General features: G+C 46.5%; 2 protein-coding genes across 4 annotated transcripts in view; one reads left to right on the top strand and one right to left on the bottom strand.

The window, feature by feature from the left end:
- Positions 1 to 23,930, top strand: part of RAD23B (RAD23 homolog B, nucleotide excision repair protein) — a 61,260-nt gene that overhangs the window by 18,671 nt on the left and 18,659 nt on the right. The window contains exons 1-3 of one of the 3 annotated variants that reach the window (XM_069777080.1): positions 4,740 to 5,027; positions 19,052 to 19,133; positions 21,897 to 21,976. In XM_069777080.1, the coding sequence (XP_069633181.1) occupies positions 4,755 to 5,027; positions 19,052 to 19,133; positions 21,897 to 21,976 (435 nt within the window). In that variant the 5' untranslated portion in view covers positions 4,740 to 4,754. Of the gene's footprint in view, positions 1 to 4,739; positions 5,028 to 6,674; positions 7,026 to 19,051; positions 19,134 to 21,896; positions 21,977 to 23,930 lie in introns of those variants that run through there. The other 2 variants (XM_069777081.1, XM_069777082.1) reach the window with 2 other exon arrangements.
- LOC138683885 (polycomb group RING finger protein 2-like) lies at positions 1,000 to 2,411 on the bottom strand. Its single transcript, XM_069777091.1, has 2 exons — positions 2,341 to 2,411; positions 1,000 to 2,213 (listed from the first exon to the last, which is right to left on the bottom strand). Exon 2 carries the CDS (start codon positions 2,126 to 2,128, stop codon positions 1,136 to 1,138), a length of 993 nt encoding a protein of 330 aa, XP_069633192.1. The 5' UTR covers positions 2,129 to 2,213; positions 2,341 to 2,411; the 3' UTR covers positions 1,000 to 1,135.

Below are 23,930 nucleotides of genomic sequence, written 5' to 3'. Positions count from 1 at the left end.
ACATGACGGGTAATACTCAGTGTCTAACTTGGGGACCCTTAAAAAAGAAAAAAAATCGCCCAGCCCCCTGAACGGAAGTGCACTCTGATATTCACTTGCTCCACTGACGATGACAGGGTTCAACGACTAGGTCCTGTAGCTGAAGCTCTGTGACAGGGATGCCTGTGTAAGAGCCAGGCTACTAGCATAAATGACACTTGGCCAGGTGTTGGGATCCCAACTAACCCTCTTGATTGTGAGAAAGGAGTAATACCATCAGTGGGACATGCAGGATGTGATAAGTATAGCGATGGAACACGGGCCGCTCATTTACCTCTTGCGAAAGAAAAATAGCAACACACGTTAGGTACGTTGCTTCTGATATCCCTTGCCAGCCCCATTGCCCGCTAATCCGCGGGCGTGGGCACACACATTCCTGAATAGAGCAGCAGGTCTGCTGCTACGTAAATGGTAAATCAGGCAAGGAACGCGTGTGCCTGCTTGCCAGGCGGGTTGAGTGATACAGGAACAGCAAAGGCAGGCAAAGCCGAGGTACTCGGTGCCGCCTTCATCTCGGTCTTCCCTGACACTCTTGCCAGGCATTTTAGCCTAGAGGCCGGGGCTCCAGGAGCAGAGGAATTCCAGTAGCAAGAGGACGTTCAGGTCGGGGGTCTGCTGAGAAATCTTGTCCCATACACGTCAATTGACCCTGGTGGGATTTGTCTGAGGGTGTTGGGAGGGCTGGCTGGTGTCGCTGTGAGGCCGCTCTCTGTCGTCTCTGAAAGGTCGTGGAGCTTGGGGGAGGCACCAAAGACTAGAGAGCGCCAGATGTTGCACCCCATCTTTAAAAACAGGCGAGAGGATGGTGTGAGGAGCTCCAGGACAGTCCTCCTCGCTTCTGCCCCTGGGGAAAGTATGGACCGAGTCCCCTCGGTAGCTATTTGTGGCCACGTGAGAAAGCAACACGGGCGGGGATAGCAACGCCGACGACATTGTTAGAAAGAGCAAGACTACTTCTGTACTTTTGATACGTTTATTGTACGCTTTGATCATGAGCGCTAGGCTACTAATGACCGTCTCCGGGTCCCTTTGGGAGGCTGGTGGGTGCCCCAGCCGCTGGCCTGTCGCTGGTTTCGCCAGCTCCTGGGGCACCCTCCTACTGTGGCCGGTGGGGTGGCCTCTTGTTCGGAGGTGAGGAGGCCCGAGGGCTGCCAGCCCTCCTCTTTGGGGCTCTCCGGGGTCCCCCGGGGGAGAGTTCGCTGCCCTGGCTGGGAGCGGAGGGCCCGGGCACAGCCTCCTCTGGGTCCTCCTGTGGCTCGTCGTGCTCCCTGTGGGTGGGAACAGGGGCAGAGGGAGGGCTGCCAGGACCCCCACGAAGGGCAGCCGATGAGGTGCTGGGGAGCTCTTCTGCCTCGGCTGTGCCACGGCTGCTGGAGGGGGCTGGGCTGGGGGCAGGAGACCCCCTTTGGGAGGCAGCGGGGCCGGGGGCAGCCGCAGGGCTGCCCTCCCGCTCCTCGGCAGCACGGGCGTCCTCCAGGCCCACCCGGCGTCGTGCCTCCCCGCCGCACCGCTCCACGATGGTGTCGATCAGCTGGCGCACAAAGGTCCTCGTGTACTCGCCCAGGGCACCCTGCAGCAGCTGGAACAGGGTTTCCTCGTCCAGGCCGAAGAGGTGCAGGCTGGACAGGACGAGCCTCCGCGCTGCAGCTGTTTCCCAGCGGCCACCCTCGAAGAAGAGCCACAGCTCCTGTCGCAGCCAGAGCATCACGGGCCGGAGCAGAGCTGGGTCCTCTTGGAAGAGGGATGCCCAGACGTGGGGATGGAGGCTGCCCACAGGAGCCCTGGGCAGCGGCTGTGCAGCTGATGGCTGGTTGTGGGCGGCTGGATGGCCAGGAGCACCTCCTGCCAGGTGGACGGCAACTGATGGCACTGGAGGTGGTGCGACAACGTGCTCCTTGAAGTTGTCGTCCGCCTGCACCGAGTGCAAGATGGAGGTGACGTTCCTCTTGCAGAGGGGGCACTCGGGCTTGCTCTCAGCCCACCGCAGGATGCATGCATAGCAGAATTGGTGGAGGCACGGCATCACGTAGCTGGCCTCCTCCCAGCTGTCCAGGCAGATGGGACAGCGGTTGTCCAGCTCCGCGGCCATGGTCCCCACGTGCTGCGGTGGGCTGGGGGGAGCTGGGGACGTTGAGCTGCTCCCTGTCACCGGCGCTGCAGCAGCGGGTGTCACGCTAGAGAAGGAAGAGAGGCCAGGGTCATTGGCTGGCCCGCGGAGGGGTGGAAGAAGTGCCCAGGTCCCTCAAGAAGGAAACCCTCCCAGCAACCCACTCCAGGCTGAGGTTTCCCCTCCCAGCTCACCTCTGCTGCTGCGAGCGTGCCTCCTGGGTGCCCCGGCTGCCTGAACCTGGCAGGGCCGGGGAAGATCCTTGGACGGCTCTGAGGTTGGGCGTGGAGAGCTGCAAAAAACAACTGCCCGAGCCCAACACCAGCACTTGCTCAGCAAAGGCCTCGCTCGACACTCCAGACCTCGCGAACCCGCTCAGCTGGAGTGTGGGCACGAGCCGGCTGGCTGAGGCTCGGGGCCCGAATTCAAGCAGGGAGGGACGCGTGGTAACAATCCATCGCTCGGGGACATCACAGTCCATTCCTCGGTGACCTCAGAACCCATCACTCGGGGGCACCGCCGTCCATCGCTGGGGGGTGTCTGACAGGCCATCCTCACCCACCGGTGCTCGCCCCACGCCCGGGGTTATCCCACCGCGTATTATCCTGTTGCTGAACGTTTTTCTTGCTTAGCTTCTTCCTCTTTTTTCTCTTTATGGTAACAGTTTTTCTCAGGTCTCAAGGCTGTACTTCTGTGGCCGGGAACTGACTACTGCGGAATTCTTTATAGCCTCGGGGATGCTCTTTTAGCCCACACCCACGTTTTCAAGGCCTTTGCTAGTACCTGATACTTGAACCACACATCGTAACATGAGACACCCTTACAAAGCTTCTTTTCACAAAGTAAGTTCTCCCAACAAGCCCAGTAGAGCCTGGTCCTCTGGCCTCACCAAGTTAGCATAAGGACTGTGGTCTGTTACCAACAGCAGCAAAACTGCTTTTCCCGGGCCACCAGCAGCTGCGAGAATCAGGTCCTTTTTTGCACATTTGCTGTAAACAAGCAGGCTTCCATCAGACCTGTTTACTGTCTCGGCAGTCGGATGCTCCTTCCGTTAAATGTAACATCACTGACAGAGACCTAGGAGTTCACAGGCTCCAAGTGCTCGCTGCTGTGGGCTCCACAGCATACATACGCACTCTGATAAACTACCAGCAAGGCCCTAGGCTTTGGATAACTCTTTCAGTCAGAAAGGGGACAGCACTGACTCACGTCCCTATCTCTGTGCCGTTTAAACATGCGCATCTTTCCAACTTCCAGAAGCACTGGGGTTATGTAAGGAAACCTGGCTGCGGGGAGAGGTGTACCGGAGGCACAAATACTTCCCCGTTACCTTCCCTACCACATTTTGGTTTCACTGTGTTTTCCTCCCCCTCTGCAAGGGCCAGCTGTAATTAAGGGCTTCGCCTAGCAACTTGTAAGACATGACAACATACACCTCCGTGTGGGAGACAGCAGTTTGTGGGGCATCCCGGACAATGGAAAAGAGCTGAGCAGGACAAAGCCACGGTGGCGTGAAGTTGGAGCAACTGCGCCAGGGAGATCCAGTTACTTGGAAAGGAAAATCCAGGAGTTCTGAAAAACCAAAAAGTCATCGCCGTACGCATTTGCCATCAAAACCTCTTTCTAACTTTTGGGCTTCATTTCACATCCCCTTCCAATCAATGTAAGTTACTCTATTCGCATAAGAGAGGTTTGTGCGCTCACTGAGTCAGCATACAAACGGTTGTAAATGAAGCCAGGAAGTGTGATACTCCAGCCTGAACACAGGGCAATTACCCAAAATACTTTGGACACAAAATGAAAAAAACCCAAGCACTGGCTGCCGAGGAGAAGCGCTCTGAAACTTAAAAGACGAGAGTGCTCTGGGAAAAATTCTGTGCTCCCTCAATTCTGCAGCTGATGGGAAGCAGCCTGAAGAACGACCTGGCGAGTCAAGCTCTGCCATAAGCTATTTTATGGAGCTGAAGGGGCTGAGCTAGAGGAAACACCGAGAACTTGTCTATTTAATTTAGGCCCCATACAGTGAGTCGTCCTAAGTTCCTGTACCACTCAGCAGGGGAAAAAACCCCAAATCACAGCTTTCTCTTTTCTCATTTTGTTTGCTCAAAGTTCAAATAAACGGTCAGGAAAGTCTTCCTCCTTAGCAGTTCACGGCCTTTGGAGTCGATTCCCAGTTCTGCTGAGGCTTTTACAAGGCCTCGCAGCAGTGCTGAGCAGCCACCACGTAAATGAACCCTCGCCCCACCGCAAACCGGGCAGAACCGTTTCCTACTATAACCGGCAACCACAAAAATCAGAATGGGTAGTTTACATTTAACATATTCTGAGCAGAAAAGAGTACTGAAACTGACACAAACCCTCAGCATGAGGTACTTTCCTTTTCGTGTGAAGCTCAGCGCTTGCGTAAGCTGGACTGCTGAATGAAAAGTTAAAAAAAAATCCCTTCTATCTGCAAAGTACAGAATTAGATCCGGTGTCGGGCAATAGCGAAAGTGAACAAGCAGCATATTTTAAGTTGTAACCACCCATGCAAAAAATAGCCAGCGATATTTTATCTCACGGCTCTTTTTTTTTTTTTTTTTTTTTCCTTCTTTTTTAATGGCTCTCCATGCAATGCAAGCAAGTTATTGCGTGCTGCCAAGAATGCTGGATTCCTACTAGCAACAGTCAGCAGTTTCTTTTTGGTTGCGAAAGCCCTAAGAGGCTTCGGCTGTCCAGCAGCTGCGTGTCAGAGCCTGAGGTGGATGATGACAGGAGCAGCACCACCAGCTGTGTGCGCAAGACACGTACGCATCCACACACTCCTGCAGGGAGAGGTGTCTCCTGCTTTCCCTTTGCATTGCAAACGCAGCCTGCTGGCCCCAGCTCTGCTGCGCTGCTGGTAGGAAAGTGTTATGAAGCCAAGCTTACTGTAATAGTGAGCTAAAAGGTGAGGTGTTTTTGGTTACAAATGTTAGGTTGACAACGTGGCAGAGTAGAATTTCTCAAGGCATTACACGATACTGAGAAACGTGGGGTTTAATTGCATGGCGGTGTTAAGTTAGCCTAACATCAGCATCCTCTTTTGCAGAAAGACAGCCTTGCTTAACAAAGAAAACGCACTGGGAGATCCCACACCTACTGGTGGAAGAGGTTATAAGGAGCCGGGGCGGGGGTCCCTCTTACCAGTGTAGTGGGCTCGACTTTAAGGGTTATCTGTAGCAGGGGTCTCTCTCTCTCTCTCTCTCTCTGCATTGCCCGAGGAGTACCAGGGGAGACGGAGGTTAATAACTCATCACAGGTAAGCACTAACTATTGAAGCCGGCCCTGGCGGAACTGAGGTCCTACGCTGTCCCATCCACTGCACCAGTTTCTGTGATAAGCAAGTAACCTCCTGGGCTCCCTATTCGTACGCGTGGGATGGGAGTGAGGTGGGGAGGATAACGCAGAGAAGACGGTACAGACTTCCGGAAAGGCAGGCAAACAACTCACAAACGCTGCTTACAAAGCTTGGGATGACTACGGCAGAGAACTACACTAAGTTCTAAAACTTAGTCTAAAGTCTAAACTTGTGCAGTACGCGCATCGTAAGGCTTGTCAGGATTCCGAAAAGACCTTCGGTCTTCGAGAAGCTTGTCCTAGGTGTAGCAATACGTTGCTCTCAGCCTCTCGGAGGAAAGCCTCTCCCCATGCCGAACCGGAGATTCGCTGTGGTGACAGGCGAGCTTCTTTCCTGCCGCGTCGGCCGAGGTATCTGCGCGCCGCTCAGCGCCGCTGAGGCACTGCGCGAATGCTGAACGGGCCCGCTGCCTTACAGCAGTGCGGTGGGGCGAGACTGGGAAGGCAGCGTTGTTATTACCCGCTGTGCACACGCAGGCCGACGGAGCAACCCGTGCCCTTCGGCCTGCCGAGGCAAGGTGCCGAGGCAAGGAGCTGGCCGGCTCCGCGGCACAGCCGCCTCGCAGTACGCGTGCCGGCGAGGAGATGCCGAACAACCCCAGCTGCCAGCCACCGCAGAGCCGTCGGAGGGACGGCGGGTGGGCCGGCCGGCCTCAACGACCCTACGCCACCCACAGCCATCCTGCAGAGGGCTGCAGCCTTCAGGCCCCCCTGCCCCCATCAACGCGTGCGTACGCACGCACGTATGTATGTGCGAGTAACCTGCAACCGCCACGGTAAGCGGTGTGCACACGCAGGCGGCCGCCTCATCTCCCGGCCCCCTCGGACGCTCGCAGGCACGCCCCCGCCCGCGCCTCCTCGGGCACCCGCTGCGCGGCTCAGCCGCGCCGGCGCATTGCGGGCGCCTCAGGTGGCGCCGCGGGCGCCAGGCGGCCGGGGCGGCGCCAGGCGGCGGCAGGCGGGCCCGCCCGTGGGCGCCACCCCGTCGGGGGCACCGCGCATGCGCGCCCGCTCCTCTCCCCGCTCCCCACGCCGGCTCTCGGCGGGCGAGGAGCGGCGAGCGGCCAGCCCGCGCAGGCGCACGCCGCCTGCCCCGCTCCCTCCCGCCGAGCGGCGGCGCGCAGCCGCCGCCGCCCCCCCCCCGTCCCGTCGCTCTTCCCTGCCCCCGCCCCCCCCCGTCCCGTCGCTCTTCCCTCCCCCCGCCGTCGCCTGAGGCGCGGGGGCTGAGCGCCGCCCGCACTCCGCCTCCCGCCGCGCCGTGAGTGTGACTGGCGCCCCGCGGCAGAGGGCGAGCCGTTGCTCCGCGCTCGCTCTCCTCCTCTTTTTTCTCCCGCTCCTCCTCTCCGCCTGTCCCGCTGCGCTGCGGCGGACGCGGGGAGAGGACCGCGACCGCGACCGCGACCGCGACGGGCGGCCTGCAGCCGCCGCCGCCGCCATGCAGATCACGCTGAAAACGCTGCAGCAGCAGACCTTCCGGATCGACATCGACCCCGAGGAGACGGTGCGGGCCCGCGCGGGGGCGGGAGGCGGTGGGAGGGCCGCGCTCCGTCCCCTCCCGGGCTCGGGCCGCGCTCCCCCTTCCCGGAGGAGAGGAGAGCGCGGCCCGGGCCGCGGCCGTGGGGAGAGCTGGGGGGGGGGCTTTCCCCGCGGCGGGGGGCGAGTGGGGAGCGGGGGAGGACGGAGCCCTCTGCGGGGGGAGGGGTCGGTGGAAGCGGACGCGGTGACGGCCCGGGAGGAGTTTGGGGGTGCGGGGGGGGGGTGAGCTCCAGCGTGGGGGAGAGGAGCGGGGCGCTTCGGCGGGGGGCGGGGGTGATGCGGGCCCCTTTCCGGGAAGCGAGCGGGCCGTCGTGGGGTGACCCCTTTTCCTCGGGGTGCAGAGGGGTCTGCTGCTGGGTGCAGCAGCGTGACTTTCCTAGCTGGAGGGAAAGGGGCTGTTGTGGCCAGCCGCCCAGCGGATGGACTTTCCTCGGGAAGTGGAGGGGAGAACGGCTCACGTTGTACGCCGGCGGAGAGGAGCGAGAGCGACTACAGGAAGCGAAAGTTTTCCCTTTCGGGAATAGACGTGCCCACGCCCGTGGGTTAGTGGGTAATGGGGCAAAGTAGTAAGCTCTGCTGTTTCCTACCGGGAGTACGGGGGGGTGGGTCGTGAGCTCTTGCTGGGGGGGGTGGGTAGTGCAGCAGAAGGAAAATGCGGTGCTTGCTCTCCGCGGATTCCCGCCTGGAGAGGAAACGTCAGGAGAGTTGTAGGGCTCTTCTCTGCAGAGGCGCGTGCTGGAGAGGAGCTCGTGAGCGCTTCCTCTTAAATGCATCCCGGTGCGCTTAGGCAAGCGTGTGCTGTGTTTGATGAAGGTGGGTGATTGCGGGGAGGCTCGATTGTTTTGCCTACAGCGTGAGCTGCGGGGATGCGTCTGCGCTTAGGAGGTGGGGGAGCGCGTGTGAGATTCCGCTAACCACCGTAGCAGGGCGAATGTTGGTGTGTCTCCTGCAGAGCGGGCGTTGGCGAGGTTTGTAACAGAGTTAGTCTCCCTTACTGGCGGGTGGCAGGGACTCTCCCCTTCTAAGACTGGGAGGGGGGAGAGGACGCGTTGTGGTTGCAGGCGAGTGTTTTCTGTCGGCAGGTGGGAGTGCTGGGAAATCCTCGGGGAAAGAGAGCGTTCTGAGATGCGAGGAAGGGCCCCGAGTGAGTCTGCAGGGTTGGAAGTTGCCTTGTCACTTGCCTGAGCGCGGGTGGTTGCCTCTGACGGCCGAGGCCAGACATCCTTGCGGCCGCCTCTTGAAAGATTTGGGGAGGTTGGCGTCTGAAGGTGTGTCTGCGGCAGCCTTTCGGGTGACATCTGGGCAGTGACGCTCTGGAACGTTGTATCGGCTCTTAGAAAGTGTGTTCCTTTACCCTCTCCCACTTCCATCCTAAGAAAAGTGAGGGGCGGCGGTTGGAGTTGGACTAAGGGCTCATTCGGTCGAGCAGCGCGGCAGAGGGAGATGGCAAACGTCTGGCTGAAGCACGTGCTAGAAACCCTCAAGGATTTAAAACGTCAGTCTTCACCCGTTACTGAGAAGAGCTCTCTCTTCATCTCTCCTCCTGTGCTCTGTGTTCAGGAAGGTCAGGACCTTCCCAGGGGAAGTAAAGTCAAGGAGAGGACCGAAGGAATGGTGCCGGTCGAAACCCCTCACCAGCTTACGAGAGGGCAAAATGCATTAGCTAGGGGTTGGGTTATGGGAAGGGAGACTGCACTCTCTGTTTCTAACTGCAGTTGCTACAGTAGCTCAGTAGCTGAAACAAGAATGCTTCTCATGAGCCTAAGGACTTCAGGTTTTGGCTAGGAATGGGTGGGAAGGTAGAAGAAGCGTGGCTAGGATTTGAGGAGAACTTTGTTTTAAAGTGAGCAGGGTGAAGCCTTGATCTTGTTAGCTGCAGAGGTGAAAAAAGTGTTAGCGTCTCCTTGCTCTGCTTCTTAGAAAATTGCAAAGAAATTCTGGTTGAAAGTTTGTGAATTGTAGAACTTGGTGAAGAGAGGAATACTCCTGAGCCTTCAGCTAGAACCCAAAGCTGTTAAAACTGGAAAATGCTTTGAGAGGGAATCTGTTAAGCAAGTGTTTCCCAAGTATGTGTTTGAACGCTCTCCGTCTGAATTTTAGAAATACCCATTGTATCAGAGTGCACTGGTTTCTTAGGTGAATTTTCTAAGGCCTTGAAGCAAATGTGTTTGGTTTGGGGAGCTCAGGAAACATTACTTTTAGTCTTTGAACTGTATGCGCGTGTTTCTCTGCTAGAGGTGCGCTTGTTTACTTGGAGCTGTGCCCTGTGCTGCGACAAGGCCAAAAATCGCCTAGTGGTGGTAGGCCCAGGAAACTCGTGGCTCTGAAATTGGTTTCTGGCTCTAGCAATTTCTCCCCTTCTTCTCAATACCAAGTTAACCTGAAGAGACTTGATGTTACAGCGCAAGGTAGTATTCTAGCAACAGTTTACGCTTGTAATCGAAAGCTGTCGTTAAAACTAGTAAGGAACATGTAGACTAACCTTCCAGGGAGAATTGGAAGCAACACATTTCATAGTAACCAGTTAGGCTTGTTGCAGCTCTGACACAAGGAAGTGTTGTTTTTTTCCTGCTCAATCAGACGGTTGAATTTTTAAAGTTCAAAACATGCTATTAATGATGCGGCTTTAGTTTTGGTTTAGTTGTGTTTTAGAGTATTGGCCAACGGAGTATTTTGACTGAACAAAAACTAGGCTTGAAGCACGGCATGTTCTTATTTGTGCAAGGGCTAGATGAAGACTGTCAGATATTTTGACTGACCAAAAAAGCGGAGGAGACTGAGCCTCAGGCCCTCTTATCTGAGAAACGGAGAAGTTATGAAATGGAGAGGTTTTTGCAGGCAGGGCTGGTTTTGTTAGGCTTTGGCGGTAAAACCTCTGGAGGGCATGGGAATCAGCGTTGGACTCTTTGTGCTCTGCAGGAACAAGGTGGATTTACCCGTTGCAATCACTGTGGTGTTCTGAGCGGGGGCAGTGCAGTACTTGAGCACCCAGGCTTAACCAGGACGAATGAAAGCGTGCGTTTACCTATAGAAGCTGCTGCTTGTGTTTGTTGGCTGTCTGTGAGAGAGTGGGCACATTAAGCGTTGTGTTAGGAGCGAATAACAAGCTCTGTCTGATGCAGACCTGTGTAGCCCGCACCTCTTGTTTGAGGTGGCGGTGATGGCATGGTAGGCTTCTAAATCTTGTGCTTCTGTTGTAGTTATCACTGTGGAGACATGAAGCAGGCTTTTAAAAACCCTCGACAAACATTCTTAACTTTCTTTGAAAGTGAAATACCAGTTGAAAGTAAGTCTGTCCTGTTTCTTTCTGAGCTTCCCTGTGCTGTTAACCTGGAAACCCAGTTGCTGAAATGCAGAGAAGTGCAAGGAATCTTCAGGATGTCAGTAGTCTTTTGGCCGCGGTCTCTGTGTCACATGGTATGGGCTTTCACATTTCACTGTTCCGCCACAATGTTTGAACACCCAGGATATGCCTGCTTGTTTAACACCGTGTCAGCAGGGCACCGAGTTGTGGAAGTTTGGGCTTGTGTATGTTCTGGTGCATCCTTAGTACGTTTCTGCTTTATTGTTGAAGGTGCGTATGGGGATTTTTGGATGCTAGTGTTATGCCCCTTTGGTGCTGGCAGCTCCTGGTTTTTAAGTCTAGAAATTTAGGCTAGATGCTAACGGAAGCTATATTACCCGCGTGCGGAGTGTGCTGCAGCAAAACTGAAGCAGGATGCAAAGGGTATGTAATAAGGAAAAAGTGAGGTTTGGCATGCATTTCATTTTTGCAGGTGAAAGAGGTATACTGCAGGGGAAAAGAGATAGTATGCTCATTATTTTTCAAAAGACAACGTCACAGCAAGGAATTTGTGTTTTCTGGTTTGTAGGGGGTGTAAAAAACCTTTTGGCTTTGTAACAACAATGAGGTGGTACTCTTTAGTATGTACACGGGGGGGGGGGGCCTGTGAGGAAATGACAAGCTGCTTTAATTCTCTCCAGAGAGCGCAGTGATAAATTAGTGCAGACTATCGTCTGAATGAATGGAGTGTGATTTGTGAACCCCTATGAAAGCGAGCACTATTTGTGAACCCACAAAATTTTATCGGTTACCTCTGTTTGTATCTATTGGGTTTGTATGTATTGAGAGCTGTACTAAAGCAGCTGATAGAAAAAGGAGGTGAATATTGAAAGCCTATGTAATTTTAAAGCATCCTTTGCCTCAGATCTTGTTCTGTCTGGGGCTAGGAAAGATGTGTGGAAACAAATAATGGGTGGTTTTAAAAGGTATCAATCGTGTTTCTTGGAGCTGTCCTGGTAAACTGTGGGCTTGTGTTGGAAAACCACCTCCTGATGTAGCAGCATTAGTGAAGAATAAGGGTTAACGCGATTCAATATATAAGTGAATGAATTGTAAGTAGTAGTACATTTATCTCATAAGAAAGTGATTTTTTTTTTTTTTTTTTTTTTGGTGATGTAAGAAGATTGTAATAGATTTAGTTTTGGTCATTGTGGTTTTGCTGAATTTGTAGTTTATTGTACTTATGAGAAGAATTAACTTTCGAAACAGTTCTGCAAGAGGCAGAGAATATTGCCGGGTGAAATGGTAAAATCTGACTTTGAGGCTTGTCACCTATGAGGAAGTACGAACTTATTCTGACGGCCTCCTTCCTACCTGTGTTTCAGCGTAGGTTCATCCTGCAGCAGTTGCCGATCAGAGGATTGTTTTTATATTTCCCCGGGAGTTTATAATCTTAGTGGTTGGAGGAAAAAATGCTCTCATGATCCTGTTCAAAATCCAGAAATACCCTTCTAGGTATTGAAGATACCTTTCTGTCTCAAGTCCTGATGTTTTTCTCTGATTCTTCTTTGATTTTACAGCAGGTGTCTTTCTCCTCTTCCAGAGGATTGTTACGTTGCTCTTGCATCTCCTAGGATTTAATTGGTATGTACTTGCACAGTCAGAGGAGGTGTGAATCTGGAGGGCTTGTACTTGCTGCTTGAGGTTTGACAGATGACTCTGCAAAAATGGTAGCTTTGGAGACTAGCGGAATAAGAGTGTCAGGGAGCATTTGTGTTTTTCTTCATCGTTTTTATACTTTTTTTTTTGCAGACTGTAGCATTTTCAAGTTAGGTTCTCTGATAATTGATGTTTATTTTATGAACTCTGGGTCTTTTTGCTAGTGCTTTTCTTTGGTGGCTCGTCTTTTTCCCTGTTTCCTGGCGAGGGTTAGAATTTTCAAGCAAGGAAGTTGTTCTAATTCTTGGCTGAAGCAGGCTAGGCTTTCACGTACTCAGGAGCATTTTCCTTAAATTCTAGTGAGTGTTACAATATAATTTGTAGCGTAAGTTATGACTACAGCTGATTTTATTCATCTTAGAATATGTTTTTGCATGTTACCCATTTTTCAAGGGCGTTGGCTCTATGACCGTAATTTTACAACTGTTTTATTTGGAATATTCTTATCCAGTTTAGCTGTCTGCAAGCAAAAGTTACCTTGGTACTTTTAATAATTTGTCAATATCCTGTGCTGTATTTCTCAACAATCCAAACTTTCTTGGACCGCCGTTCCCAAGGTGGCCGCTAAACCGGGAAGTCAAATAGACAGGTTGTACGCACTTATGGATAGCTCTGTGCATAATTGTCCCTGATATTTAAAGTCTGTTTTGCAGGGATGATTGGTAGGCAAAGATACCTGCCCTTGATACGGATAACAACAGGCTGGAAGGTGTTGCCTTTGGAACTTAACTGGGAGTGGAGAGTCTGTGTTAATTAAAGAATAATATGAGCAGATGACCGCGCAACTGTCTACAGTCTCAGCACTGCCCTTGAGCGTACAAGGGCATGTTTACCGGCGAACCGTTTGAAAGTCTTTTCACTGTATTTCTGAAACATAGGAAAATACTCCCCAAAGGGTAATTTATAGGGCTACGTAAATTTACGGGACTGAAGGATATGGCTGCCAATGTCTTCTCCCAGCAAGGTTTGTATCTTTGGTCACTGTTCCAGACAGGATACTTGGGCGGAGTGGACTCACTGGAACAGATCACTTTTTATTTTACAGGGTGTGGTGAAGTGCAGCATGTCTTACCTAGTAGGCCCTGTAAAGGCCAGACGGGAAGCCTCAGCGGCTCTCCTCTGCAGGCTGCCCTGCAGGGAGCACCAAATGAACGTGAAGAGCAGAGGGAAGGGCTTGTGACTGCTGTAAGCGTCCTGAGTTGGAGTGTGGTCTAAAGGCTAACTGACTGTAGTTCTCCCTGTCTCTGTCATTCCCTGTGTTTTTGTATCAGAGGCATGTTAAGCTCAGAGAAAGGAACAGAACTGGGGCTGAAATCCTTATCTCCGCACCCCCTACCCCCCCCAACTTGAATGTCTGAGCTTCACGCCTTGTATTTCTAACTTGGTTTTTATTTGGTTATCTGTAAGAAGGCCATTAATGCATATCTAAATAAAACTTGGTTTACCCCTCCAACATAAGTTTATCAGTATGCAGTATTGGGAAGGTTGTCTTTTTTTTTTTAAGTGTCTTACTGTAATGACTTAAAACGTCTTGTCAATTTTGTTCATACTCAAACCACTATATTGCTTTTACCCGCGTAGACCAGCTTGTGGAGACTATCCTTGTTGTAAAAATTGTCTGCTTAAAGGTACTGGAGGGTTGTTTATGCTAATCATGGTGACCATGCAAGAGTCACCACTCAGAGAATGTAAACTTTGTCCTTAAAACAAGCCCTTGTGGGTTCATAGGGAGCACTCAGAGCTGTCAATAGCCACATCTCTCTGCTTTTTTTTTGAAAGGTGCAGACAGCTGAGCTTTTTTTTCCCCGTGTTGCTTAAAGCTCTGCTTCGTGTTGAAATCTGTGTGTTCATGTGTTAGTACAAACCTGCATGCATGCAGCTCTTCTAGTCACTGTTTAGCGTCAGGAAGCCGGCCCTAGTGTCTCCTCTGGGCTTGGATCAAATTTGAAATGCAGGGTAGAAGTGTATAGAGGCCAACTTTGAGATCAGAACTTAATTCTGTTGCTCTCTGGGGCAATGTATAACAGCAACTACTAGCCTGATGAACTTCACCTAGGTGTGGATGAGCTCAGTTTTGGAGAGGAGATTAGAAAGGCAGAGGTAATTGCTCAGGAGGTAAACGTCAGAGCTTAACTTGGATTTGTACCTTGCCAATTCCAGACTATTTATCTTGCAGACCAGGCTGCTTCTGTGTTTGTATGCAAGCAAGCTTCAGCACAGTAAATGCAAATAGGAAATACAGAAGCTTATGAATGCTTCGTACTGCATGTGAGGCTGTTTTTAAATATTGGAATAATTTTAAATCCTACGTTGAGCTGAGTACAAATGTGTGGGTTTTTTTTTCCAGTCACTGGCTAACCTTGTAAACCTGACTGGATTCACAAGACTTCTCCTGTCCTGTGGCGGTTCTCGCTTACTGTATCTGTTATGCCTTAGGGCAGCAATCTGTTCATGCAACCGTCGAGGTGGTCTCCCGACTAAATACGAGTGTCCTGTTTAGGAAGACGGTGTAAGAGATGACTGTAAATATAGGTTTGTAGCAGCAAAATCTGCTTCTCTTATTTGTAGAAGGAAGTAGCTAGAAGCAAATGTGTTGTCATCAGGAAGGCTACTGTAAAGCATTTACTTAGGAGCTAAGTAGTTTGTTATCCCCTGGACATTTCAATAGGAGGCACAATATATGCCATTAATCTGTTGCTGATCATGGAGTTTGATTGAGGGTGGTAAAACCTGTTGCCCTGGCCAGTTTGTTGCTTCCTTAGCTGGTTTATTGTCGGACACAACTGCATCGTCCTCACCTGATTTTGAGCAGTGCCTGTATGGCAGTATTTTTTTCTTCTTCTATTTTAGCATAGTGTATAATGTAGGAGCAATAGAAATTGGTGTGTGAGAAGGAAGGGAGGGAGTTTGCTCAATATACTGACCTATGGAAACTACTTGCCTGTTTGGAACTCCGCATGCCCTGCTTGCTTATTGGGCTAAAATAACTGTAGGCAACAGCTGGGCAACTTAGCACTAGTAGTTTCATGTGACTTGTTTTTAGGATGCCCAGCTGGGGTGCAATTGGAACTGGTGTTTCTTAGGAAGACCTCAGTTTTTCGGTTAGGAGTTGATCAGGTCTGACTTAATTAAACAGGTTGCATAGCATCTCTTCTTGAGGACATTGTGTTCAGTACAGTCTCTGAATAGTAGGGGGAGTTTTGCATCTAAATTCATAGGGGGCAGAAGAAAATTGTCTTCCAAGTTGGCCACTGTAATGTGCAAGTGTGCTGTTTTTGAACCTTTAGGGTAAGTGTTTGCAGCTGAATGGATGCTCATTGTTAAAGGTGTTGTCATAAAGTATGGGCTCCCTTTATTCTGGTGCAAAATTTATTAGGGCAGAAGAAAAATGGGATTTTCTGAGGAATGAAATACATTTTTGTTGTGGTTTAACCCCAGCCAGTAACTAAGCACCATGCAGCTGCTCACCCAGTTCCCCCCACCCAGTGGGATGAGGGAGAGAATTGGGGGGGGGAAGTTAAAACTCATGTGTTGAGATAAGAACAGTTTAATAGAACAGAAAGGAAGAAACTAATAATGATAATAATAATAATAAAATTACAGTAATGAAGGATTGGAATATACAAAAGAGGTGGTGCACAAAGCAATTGCTCACTGCCCACCGACTGATGTCCAGTTAGTTCCCGAGCAGCGATCTCCCCCCACAAGGCCAGCTCCCCTCTGTTTATATCCTAGGCATTACATCACATGGTATGGAATACCCCTTTGGCCAGTTGGGGTCAGCTGCCCTGGCTGAGTCCCCTCCCAGCTTCTTGTGCCCCTCCAGCCTTCTTGCTGGCTGGGCATGAGAAGCTGAAAAATCCTTGACTTAGTATGAACACTACTTAACAACTACTGAAAGCATCAGTGTGTTACCAACATTATTCTCATACTGAACCCAAAACATAACACTATACCAGCTACTAGAGAGAAAATTAACTCTATCCCAGTTGAAACCAGGACAATTTTGAACTCTGATCAGGTGGAATAAAGCTAGGTAGCCTGGAGGTTTGGTTTATGTATCTGTATTTTCCAGAAAAATATGTCATAATGTTAATGGATGCAGAGGTTGACTCTGTATCTTAAACATGCTTTATAAGTTTGACAGATCAATGTGCTGCGTGTGCTTTCCTGAAATTAATTTTCACTTAATAACCTGAGGCTGATGGTAATGCTGAAGTCTAGATTGTCAGCAATGTAATTTGCTAGAGGCAAAGCTTAGGATGTTGCTCTTTTCAGCAGCTCACTGTACCACTACCTGGACAATGCAACTGCCTTTCTGAGGAGCAGTGAGAGGGTTTTTTTTTCTTCTTCCTTGAAAAAGGAGCATTTACAGTTTAAATCTAAATGAAGGTGGTTCAGACTGCTGTGTCTGATGACAGGTTGTTTAGGGAGTGCTCTTATGTACTCTTTTCTTTTGGCAGAATTAAGGGCACGGCTCTCTTCTTGTTAGTGAGTGCTAAGTCTTCAGTCACTCCAGTTAGAACTACAAGAGGAAATTTTATGCCACTAGCATGTTACTGTTGAATTTGATGTATCTGATGTTACCTATTTCTTTTTTATCCTGAGAATTAGTATTGTGTCCTCTGCAAATGAAGTGGTTTTGGTCTCAGGCTAGGCGCTGATGAAAGCCAAAAGAACAGGCAGGCACTGTTTATAAAAACTTATTTTAGCTTGAGTGTTTCTTAAACTATTGCCTCTAACAGGAGAATGCTGATGTCTGCAGCTGACAGCATTCTCTTGCAGATTCAAGCTATAGCAGTTAAGAGTTGGCTTCAGTAGAAGTCCTTTTCGTTTCCTCCTTTGAATAGGTATGATCACTTAAGGGAATTCACTTAAGTGATGGCAGATTCCCTTACATAAAGTATTGTTCTGTATAAAACAGTTAAACAGTGTTTTGAAATGTATTTTCTGGAAGTTACTTGACTATTTTGTATATTTTCAGTTTTGTAGGAGCGACTTGAACTACATTACAGAATTTTAAATTAATAATTAAAATAATTAAAAATCATTAATTAGATGTTTAGTTTTCAAGGAAATACTCTTTTAGAATTAACGTAAACCCAGGGAGAGAACAGACTTTTGTAAAGTAAGTGCATGAGAATGATGATGCTATCAGCAAATTATTATAAAAATGAGTAATGGTTTGACCCTGCCTGAAGGCTTAGGGATGGCAGTGAGCTGCTGTTAGTTTTGCTGTGGAAAAGCAATTGGCTGGCTGGAGACTGATTTTAAAGCTTTTGACAGGTGCTGGGATGGCATGTATAATAATACCAAAAGCATCCTTCCTCCATCTGCTGAGGAAAAAAAGAGTTTTGGTGTGGTTCTGTAGATGGAAGTCATATGTTGTGTTCTGTATCCTTGTGTGGCTAGTGATTTAATCACCTACATCAGGTGTAAGCTTACAGAAGAGGTTTGGTTCTGCAGGCCTCCTTTGCTGGGTTGTGAAGCCTGGTAAAACAAACACTCCTTTTTATGCATACTGCTGAAAAGATGCAGCTCCATTGTGAGTGTAAAAGTTTGGTTTGTGCCTTTTGGACCAAACATCCAAACTGAAAGGATTAGCCTGGTAAGGAGATTGATAAAGAAACATGGAAATAAAATCTGAGAAGAAGAAGGAGAAGAAGCAAGCGGACCAATAAAGGAAAGGGGGAAAGGTAACACAGAAGTCTAAGACATGATTAACAGAAGAATAAAGTGAAGCCAGGAAGTATGACTGGCATGTGAAGTGGATGACAGATTTTAATTATGCTGAGAATCACAAAGCTCAACTTCTCAGTAAATATGTACCATTTAGCACCTGTAAATACACTGAAACAGTATTTTCTACTGAAGCAACCCTAATAGTGAGCTACAACTTTAAAAATTAATGCAAAATGATAGTACTGCAGGTGCCTGTGGCACAAGTAGTTGCCAGTCCAATTAAGCTGTCAAGATAAGCACATTTTCGTGTGCTTAGCTGGTTAAATAGCTAGGTATATGCATCTCAATTGCAGCATTTTATGAAAAAACCTTATGAATATTCAGGAAAAAGAAACTTTAGAAGATGGAGTTAGTTTGTAGTAATAAGTTCATAACAGATTGGTTGTCTTTGTTTTATGTATATTGGGAGTGTGTCAGGAAGCAAGAAGAATGAATGTTTGTATACAGGCAGTTTGTCTTAAAACATGTTTTCAAATGTGTCAGTGCAGAAATGCTTCTACAGGAACATCCTTTGTCTCCTCAGGATAGTGTTAGGCAGTCTTTCTGGAGAATACAGGCATTCTGATACACGACAAGTAACACAGTGTCATTTGAGCTATTGTATGTGGTGCTCTGAAAGTGTGGACTGTATGTCAGTGGTCTGTGTAAGCAAGTAAATAAGACAAAAACGCTTTCATGTGTATGCTTAAAATTGCTATGCAAAGCTCAAAAAATCACGGGGGAGGGGAAAGAGTTGAAGATTAATTACATAAATGAACAATTGGACAGTTTGAACAAGTCTTTGCATATCAAGGTTTCAGGTCATTCCAGTGAGTTAAATCGAATGTCATGGTGACCGTACCAAAAAAACAGGCATTCCCTGAAGAGTCATTATGATGAAGAAAGCCACCAGCTGTGTATAGCATGTGTACCTCCTGCATTCAGGGAGGGGAAATGGGTCAGTAGATAAAAGCATTTTTTGTGCAAATTTCTCAGTTTTTCACTGTGTTGTAAACTTGTACTTAAAGACTTCTCCTGGAGAAATTACTTATCTAAGTTGATTAAGCACGAGAGATTATTTGGGAAGGGAACATGTTGCTCTGCAAGTGATTGCAATGACGTCTTTGGAAGACTGATGTACTTGACATAATCAAGATATGACTGAAAACTACTTTTTAGTATTTAAAACTTAGAACAAAGTGTACTTGATTAGGTTTGTATTGTGTAACTTCTGGTTTTTCTTCATTAAGACTGTTTCTGTGCTTTAGGTGAAGGCACTGAAAGAGAAGATTGAATCAGAAAGGGGGAAAGATGCTTTTCCAGTAGCTGGTCAAAAACTAATTTACGCAGGTAATCAATATTCTGAAGTTACTGTACCTGAATCTACCTTTTTTTAATGTTCTTCTTTGACTTTGATGTGAAAGTTAAGTCTTCTAAAGATTGTAAGTACTGAAATGCAAACAGGTTAAAAAAACCCAAGCACAAACACAAGAACAAACCAACAACAAACTCTTAATTTTGAGTCAGAATTTTTCAGGTTTTAATACATGTGTGTCTGTTGTTATCTTTGCTCTTATAGCATGATAAGCTAACAGCCTTAGTCCTGAGTGGGTTATGCTAGGTGAAGTAGAAATAGGTTTTGTTTACAAGAAGTCAGGATTTAAGCAGATAACATCTCATGTTCTGGGTTTACTCTTGTCTTTTGTTCAGTTTATGCTGTGTGTAGCTGAAGCGTTCCTGTATATACCACAGAGAATTAAAAATCAGATTATTCCTTTTGTATTAACAAAAGAAACCCACCAGCAAATCCTTGCTGTACAAAGGTGCTTTCAATACTTTTAAGCCATCGTTAGAAACATGTATTATGCACTAGCAAAAAGCAGGCTAATGTCAGATAAAGACATGAAGTTACTTTATTTGAGCTAACATAATTCAAAATTTTTTTGGCAATATTTTTTTACTGTTTTCTACCTGGCTGGTCCATTCTGGCACTAATACACAGATCCATTTTTTTGTTCTCACTTTGCAGTCTCTTTTAAGTCAGAACTTAAAAAGTTCTATTCCAATACCCCTTCTACTGCTTTTTCCTCTCAAACCATGCTTGCAAGAAACTTTGGTGGTCTTTTTACTTCTTCATTGTACGGCTTTGTGACCAGTACTGGTTTTCCACTTCTAATAAGGCGAAGCCACTGATCATAATAGAAAGATGCTAATGGAAGAGAAGTTGGGACTCTTTCCATGTTTGTACAGACTCCTCAGGACTATGTTTCTGAGCAAGTTTTATGTCACTTGTACTTCAGGAAAGGGAATGCACATCAAGAACATGAAGGTAAAAGTCACGTGTAATAAATATGAACAAGGCAGAAGGCCTTGTGCAATATGTATAATTGCATGACACTCTTAATACTATATTTCCGTGATTAGAAAAATCAAGGGTTGTGTAAGATCATATGATATGACTTGAGTATTTTCAGAAGCCAGAATTTATCCTCAGCATTGTATAATCCTCACAAGCAGTAGGAAATGCAGGAAATAAGATTTAGAATAGAAGACCATCCAAAAAGTGCTTGTATTTTTTTCTTGGACAAGAGATACAACAAGGGTATATTGCTGACATTTTTACTTTCATTAAAATGAGCTTTAGAATTTTCATAGTTTGGTAAAGCACAGTGATATCCCAACTGAACCTGATTAGAAGTATACCATTCGTTATTAAAAATGCTTGCAATTTTTTTTTAAATTTAAGGTAATAAAAAGGTTAAATAAAAAGGTTATGCTAATCAGCAGTGAGGTAGATCTGTTGTGTTGTCATCTGTATTAGGGTAAAGTCTAGAAACCTTGAAAGTGGTGGGTCCTGAGAAGATAGGATGTCTACATATATACATTGTGCAAGCTCCTCCCCAAAGGGCCTATAAACCAGAAAATTGTCAGTAAACCTGTGTAGGTTGTGAGTCAGATGGTGCACCATCTGTTACAGGTATTACTACTGCTACAGTACGTATAATACGTTCTTGAGTATTTGACCTGCAAGACTGGTGGAACCAGTATAGAGTAGGACAGTGCCACCTCATTTGTCAAGTGCCATGCAGCGTACGCATCGCTTGATTTCCTTGCAGTCATCAGGATAAGAATGTGTCCTGCTAGTTTTAACTCTAAGTAGTGTATTCCGCTAGCACTGAGAATGGTTATGAAAATGTGTATTTTCCTCTTGAAGTAGGGAAGCGGTCCTTGGCACATCTTCAGCAAATGAATCAATTAAAATCATAAAATATTTCCTAAAAATTCTGTAGTAGAAGTAAGTGCTATAAAACTCACTGAAATACAGACATAATTTTCTGATTAGTGGTACTGCCTCTAAATGAGCTTATCCTAAAAAAAAAAAAAAGTCTGTGGTTTAATGTGTTTCTGATTTCTTGTAGACATGAGGCAAATCTGCTTTGCCACAGTGCTGTCTCTGCTTATGAAACTTCAAAAGTGGTAGTATAACAAATGTTTCTGGTTTTGTCTGATCTTTTTTTTTCATCTTTCTGCCAAGGTAGGAGGATATGGCATGGTTCTAGCTTTTTCTAATGTTTTAGCCTTCTTTTGAGAACAAATTGTTAAAGTTGCAAAGTCACAAACTTATCTAATGCAGATAAACAGTCTGGGAACTGTAGATAGTTTACTGCATCTGAAGGGCAAACTGAAGATAAGCAGGAAGGAATTTTCTTGCTGTGTCTAGAGTGGATAAGCAGGCATAAGTTGTTCAGTTAAGCTTATTGTGTGCTAAAGCTCTACACTACTTGTATCTGTGTTAAAGGTCCAATAAATCTTTCTCTAGATTTAATGCTTCTCTTTTAAATGATTTGAAGAATCTTCAACACTTACGGCAACAGTCTTGGAGCTAACAAGTGCTGTGGACATCATAGGACGAAAATTACTTGTAGCTCTACTGCCAAAGCTTAATAGCCAAAACACTTTTTGTAGGGTTTTTAGTATTTATAAATCTGCATAAAACATATTTTTATGGGTTTGGGTTTTTTTTTAGAACTGTGTTTATATGAGGGAATCCCAAGATCACCTAATGATCTGGTAAATAACTTTTTCTTAATATGTATCTGTTCAATTTGCCAGGTAAAATCCTTAATGATGATACTGCTCTTAAAGAATACAAAATAGATGAGAAGAACTTTGTGGTGGTTATGGTAACAAAAGTGAGTAGTCCATATTTTTTAAAAGGAAATTGCATTCATTTCATTCTTTTTTTCATTGTGATGAGTGCTTGTATATGCCTATCCTTAAAACCAGTGGAATTTGATCATGTGAAAGTTTTGGTCAACAGTAAAAATAAATGCTTTTGCAAATCGATACGAAATACTGCTTCACATTTCTAGTTTGCCTATGCTGATGGTTGTTTCTGCTGTGTGCTGAATGTTTACATCAAAGAAAAAGTTTGCCAGTGGCTGATTTTACTGTTTCCTCTTTCTTGTCTCACTGTGTTATTTTTCCAGTGATATTAAAAGGAAGAAGGGAACCTAGATAGTTTGTTACTAAATCCTCTGTACAGAACTCTTCCAGTCTTGCCATGTTGCTTTTCAAAACTCATAGGTGTTTCACTGCTCGAAACTCATGGCTGTTGACAAAAGACAAGCTCAGCAGCTTAAACCAGTAGAGAAAGGATATGTATGCCAATCAACAAACCTGTGAGTTTTGAATGGCTGCAATGGCAAATTAAAGGGAATGACTGTGGCATGTATTTGAAGTATCTCTCCTCTTAACCAGTCACCAGATTGCTTCTGGGAATCAAGACACTGATTTTCTAGGCATTCCAGACCCTTGAGATCTGAATAAAACTGGCTTCATCTCTGTCTTGAGATAAGAAGTTCATTTTGGTGTTAAAGGTCCTCCTTCTGACAAAGAAAACTTATATTCTTCACTTCTGTCTGGTATTGGCTCATTAGATTCTCTGTTTGAACGTAAGTGTTATTGCTGTGTTCCTGAACAGTGTTCTAGTCTGTGGTTTGCCTGGAGAAGAGGCATTTATGAGTACAAGAAAACAGGTGCAGATGGGATTTCAGAGCCTAGCTTTCATTTTGTTTATAGCAGAAGAAACACTGCTATATGTGTTCTCCATGAAGAACTGCTAAATACAATACCTTCTTATGTTAAAGGACCTGTGTTTCAGAGTTGGGCATTTCTTCACTGTTATGGTCTTTTTACTAAGTCTTTAAGCTCAGTTTCCCTTTCCTTGATTCTTTTCTGGATAAGACATGCTCTATCATGTAAGCACAATGGCTAACTTTGATGCTCAGACTATTTCAGTGTTTTTCTCTGAATACTTCTTAAAAGTTCTTTATTGTGCCTGTTATGTTGGAAGCTGTTAATTCTCCTTTCCTTTCAGACAAAAGGAGGAAATACACTTTTCCTAGTTTAAGCAAATATTGTCTGAAATTGATTCACCTTGAATAAGTAGTTGTGTTTTGTTGAAATTCAACTATTTATTTTGGTAAGGCAGAGATGGGGGTCAGCCTTGTGCATCCTTAAGGATATTCATAAGTAAGGGACTACAGTGATACAGCTTCCATACCTTAGCTAGAAGTTGCATGCCTTCTGAGAAGTGTAATTTCTATATAATGGGTTTAAGACTGTATCCAAGAAAAATGCATGTTTCCAATAGAGATGTGAAGATTAAATCACAATTATATGCAAGTATTACCCACTCTAAATTTGTTGCTGTAGATTTCATAGTCCTTGATTCTGCTGGATTTTTGGTGCTCACTACAGAACTCAAGTTTATGTGAAATGTTATTTATGTAGTGCTTTGAATGTAAAGAGCGTATAAGTAAAACTTGTTGCAGGTTAAGTTTAAATTTTTTAGCATCTCATTTTCCAGCAAATAGCATTCATGATGAAATGTGATTTCTATCTTTATCACTTTTCCAAATTTAAGTGGTGAGAAAACCTTATGCTTGTTATGCTTGTCAGATGTCTTTTGACAAGTGTTTTAGTTTCTTCTGAAAAACATGCTTTTGTACAACAAGATTGTTTTCATGTTTAGAGTATTTCGGTCTATAAATATTTAGATCTTATCTTTGCATTTCGCTTCATACTCAAATAGTGTGAGTGCTTAGGTGTCTAGATAAGTACTTTAGTGACACTATCAGTTGC

This window comes from Haliaeetus albicilla, chromosome Z, assembly GCF_947461875.1.
Source record: "Haliaeetus albicilla chromosome Z, bHalAlb1.1, whole genome shotgun sequence".
Classification (NCBI taxonomy): Eukaryota; Metazoa; Chordata; class Aves; order Accipitriformes; family Accipitridae; genus Haliaeetus; species Haliaeetus albicilla.
The sequence above is the reverse complement of the archived record's forward strand: the minus strand, read 5'-3'. Positions and strand labels throughout refer to the sequence as shown.

Coding starts and splice junctions, on each gene's coding strand:
- LOC138683885 (XM_069777091.1), bottom strand. CDS start 2,128: ATGGCCGCGGAGCTGGACAACCGCTGTCCCATCTGCCTGGACAGCTGG.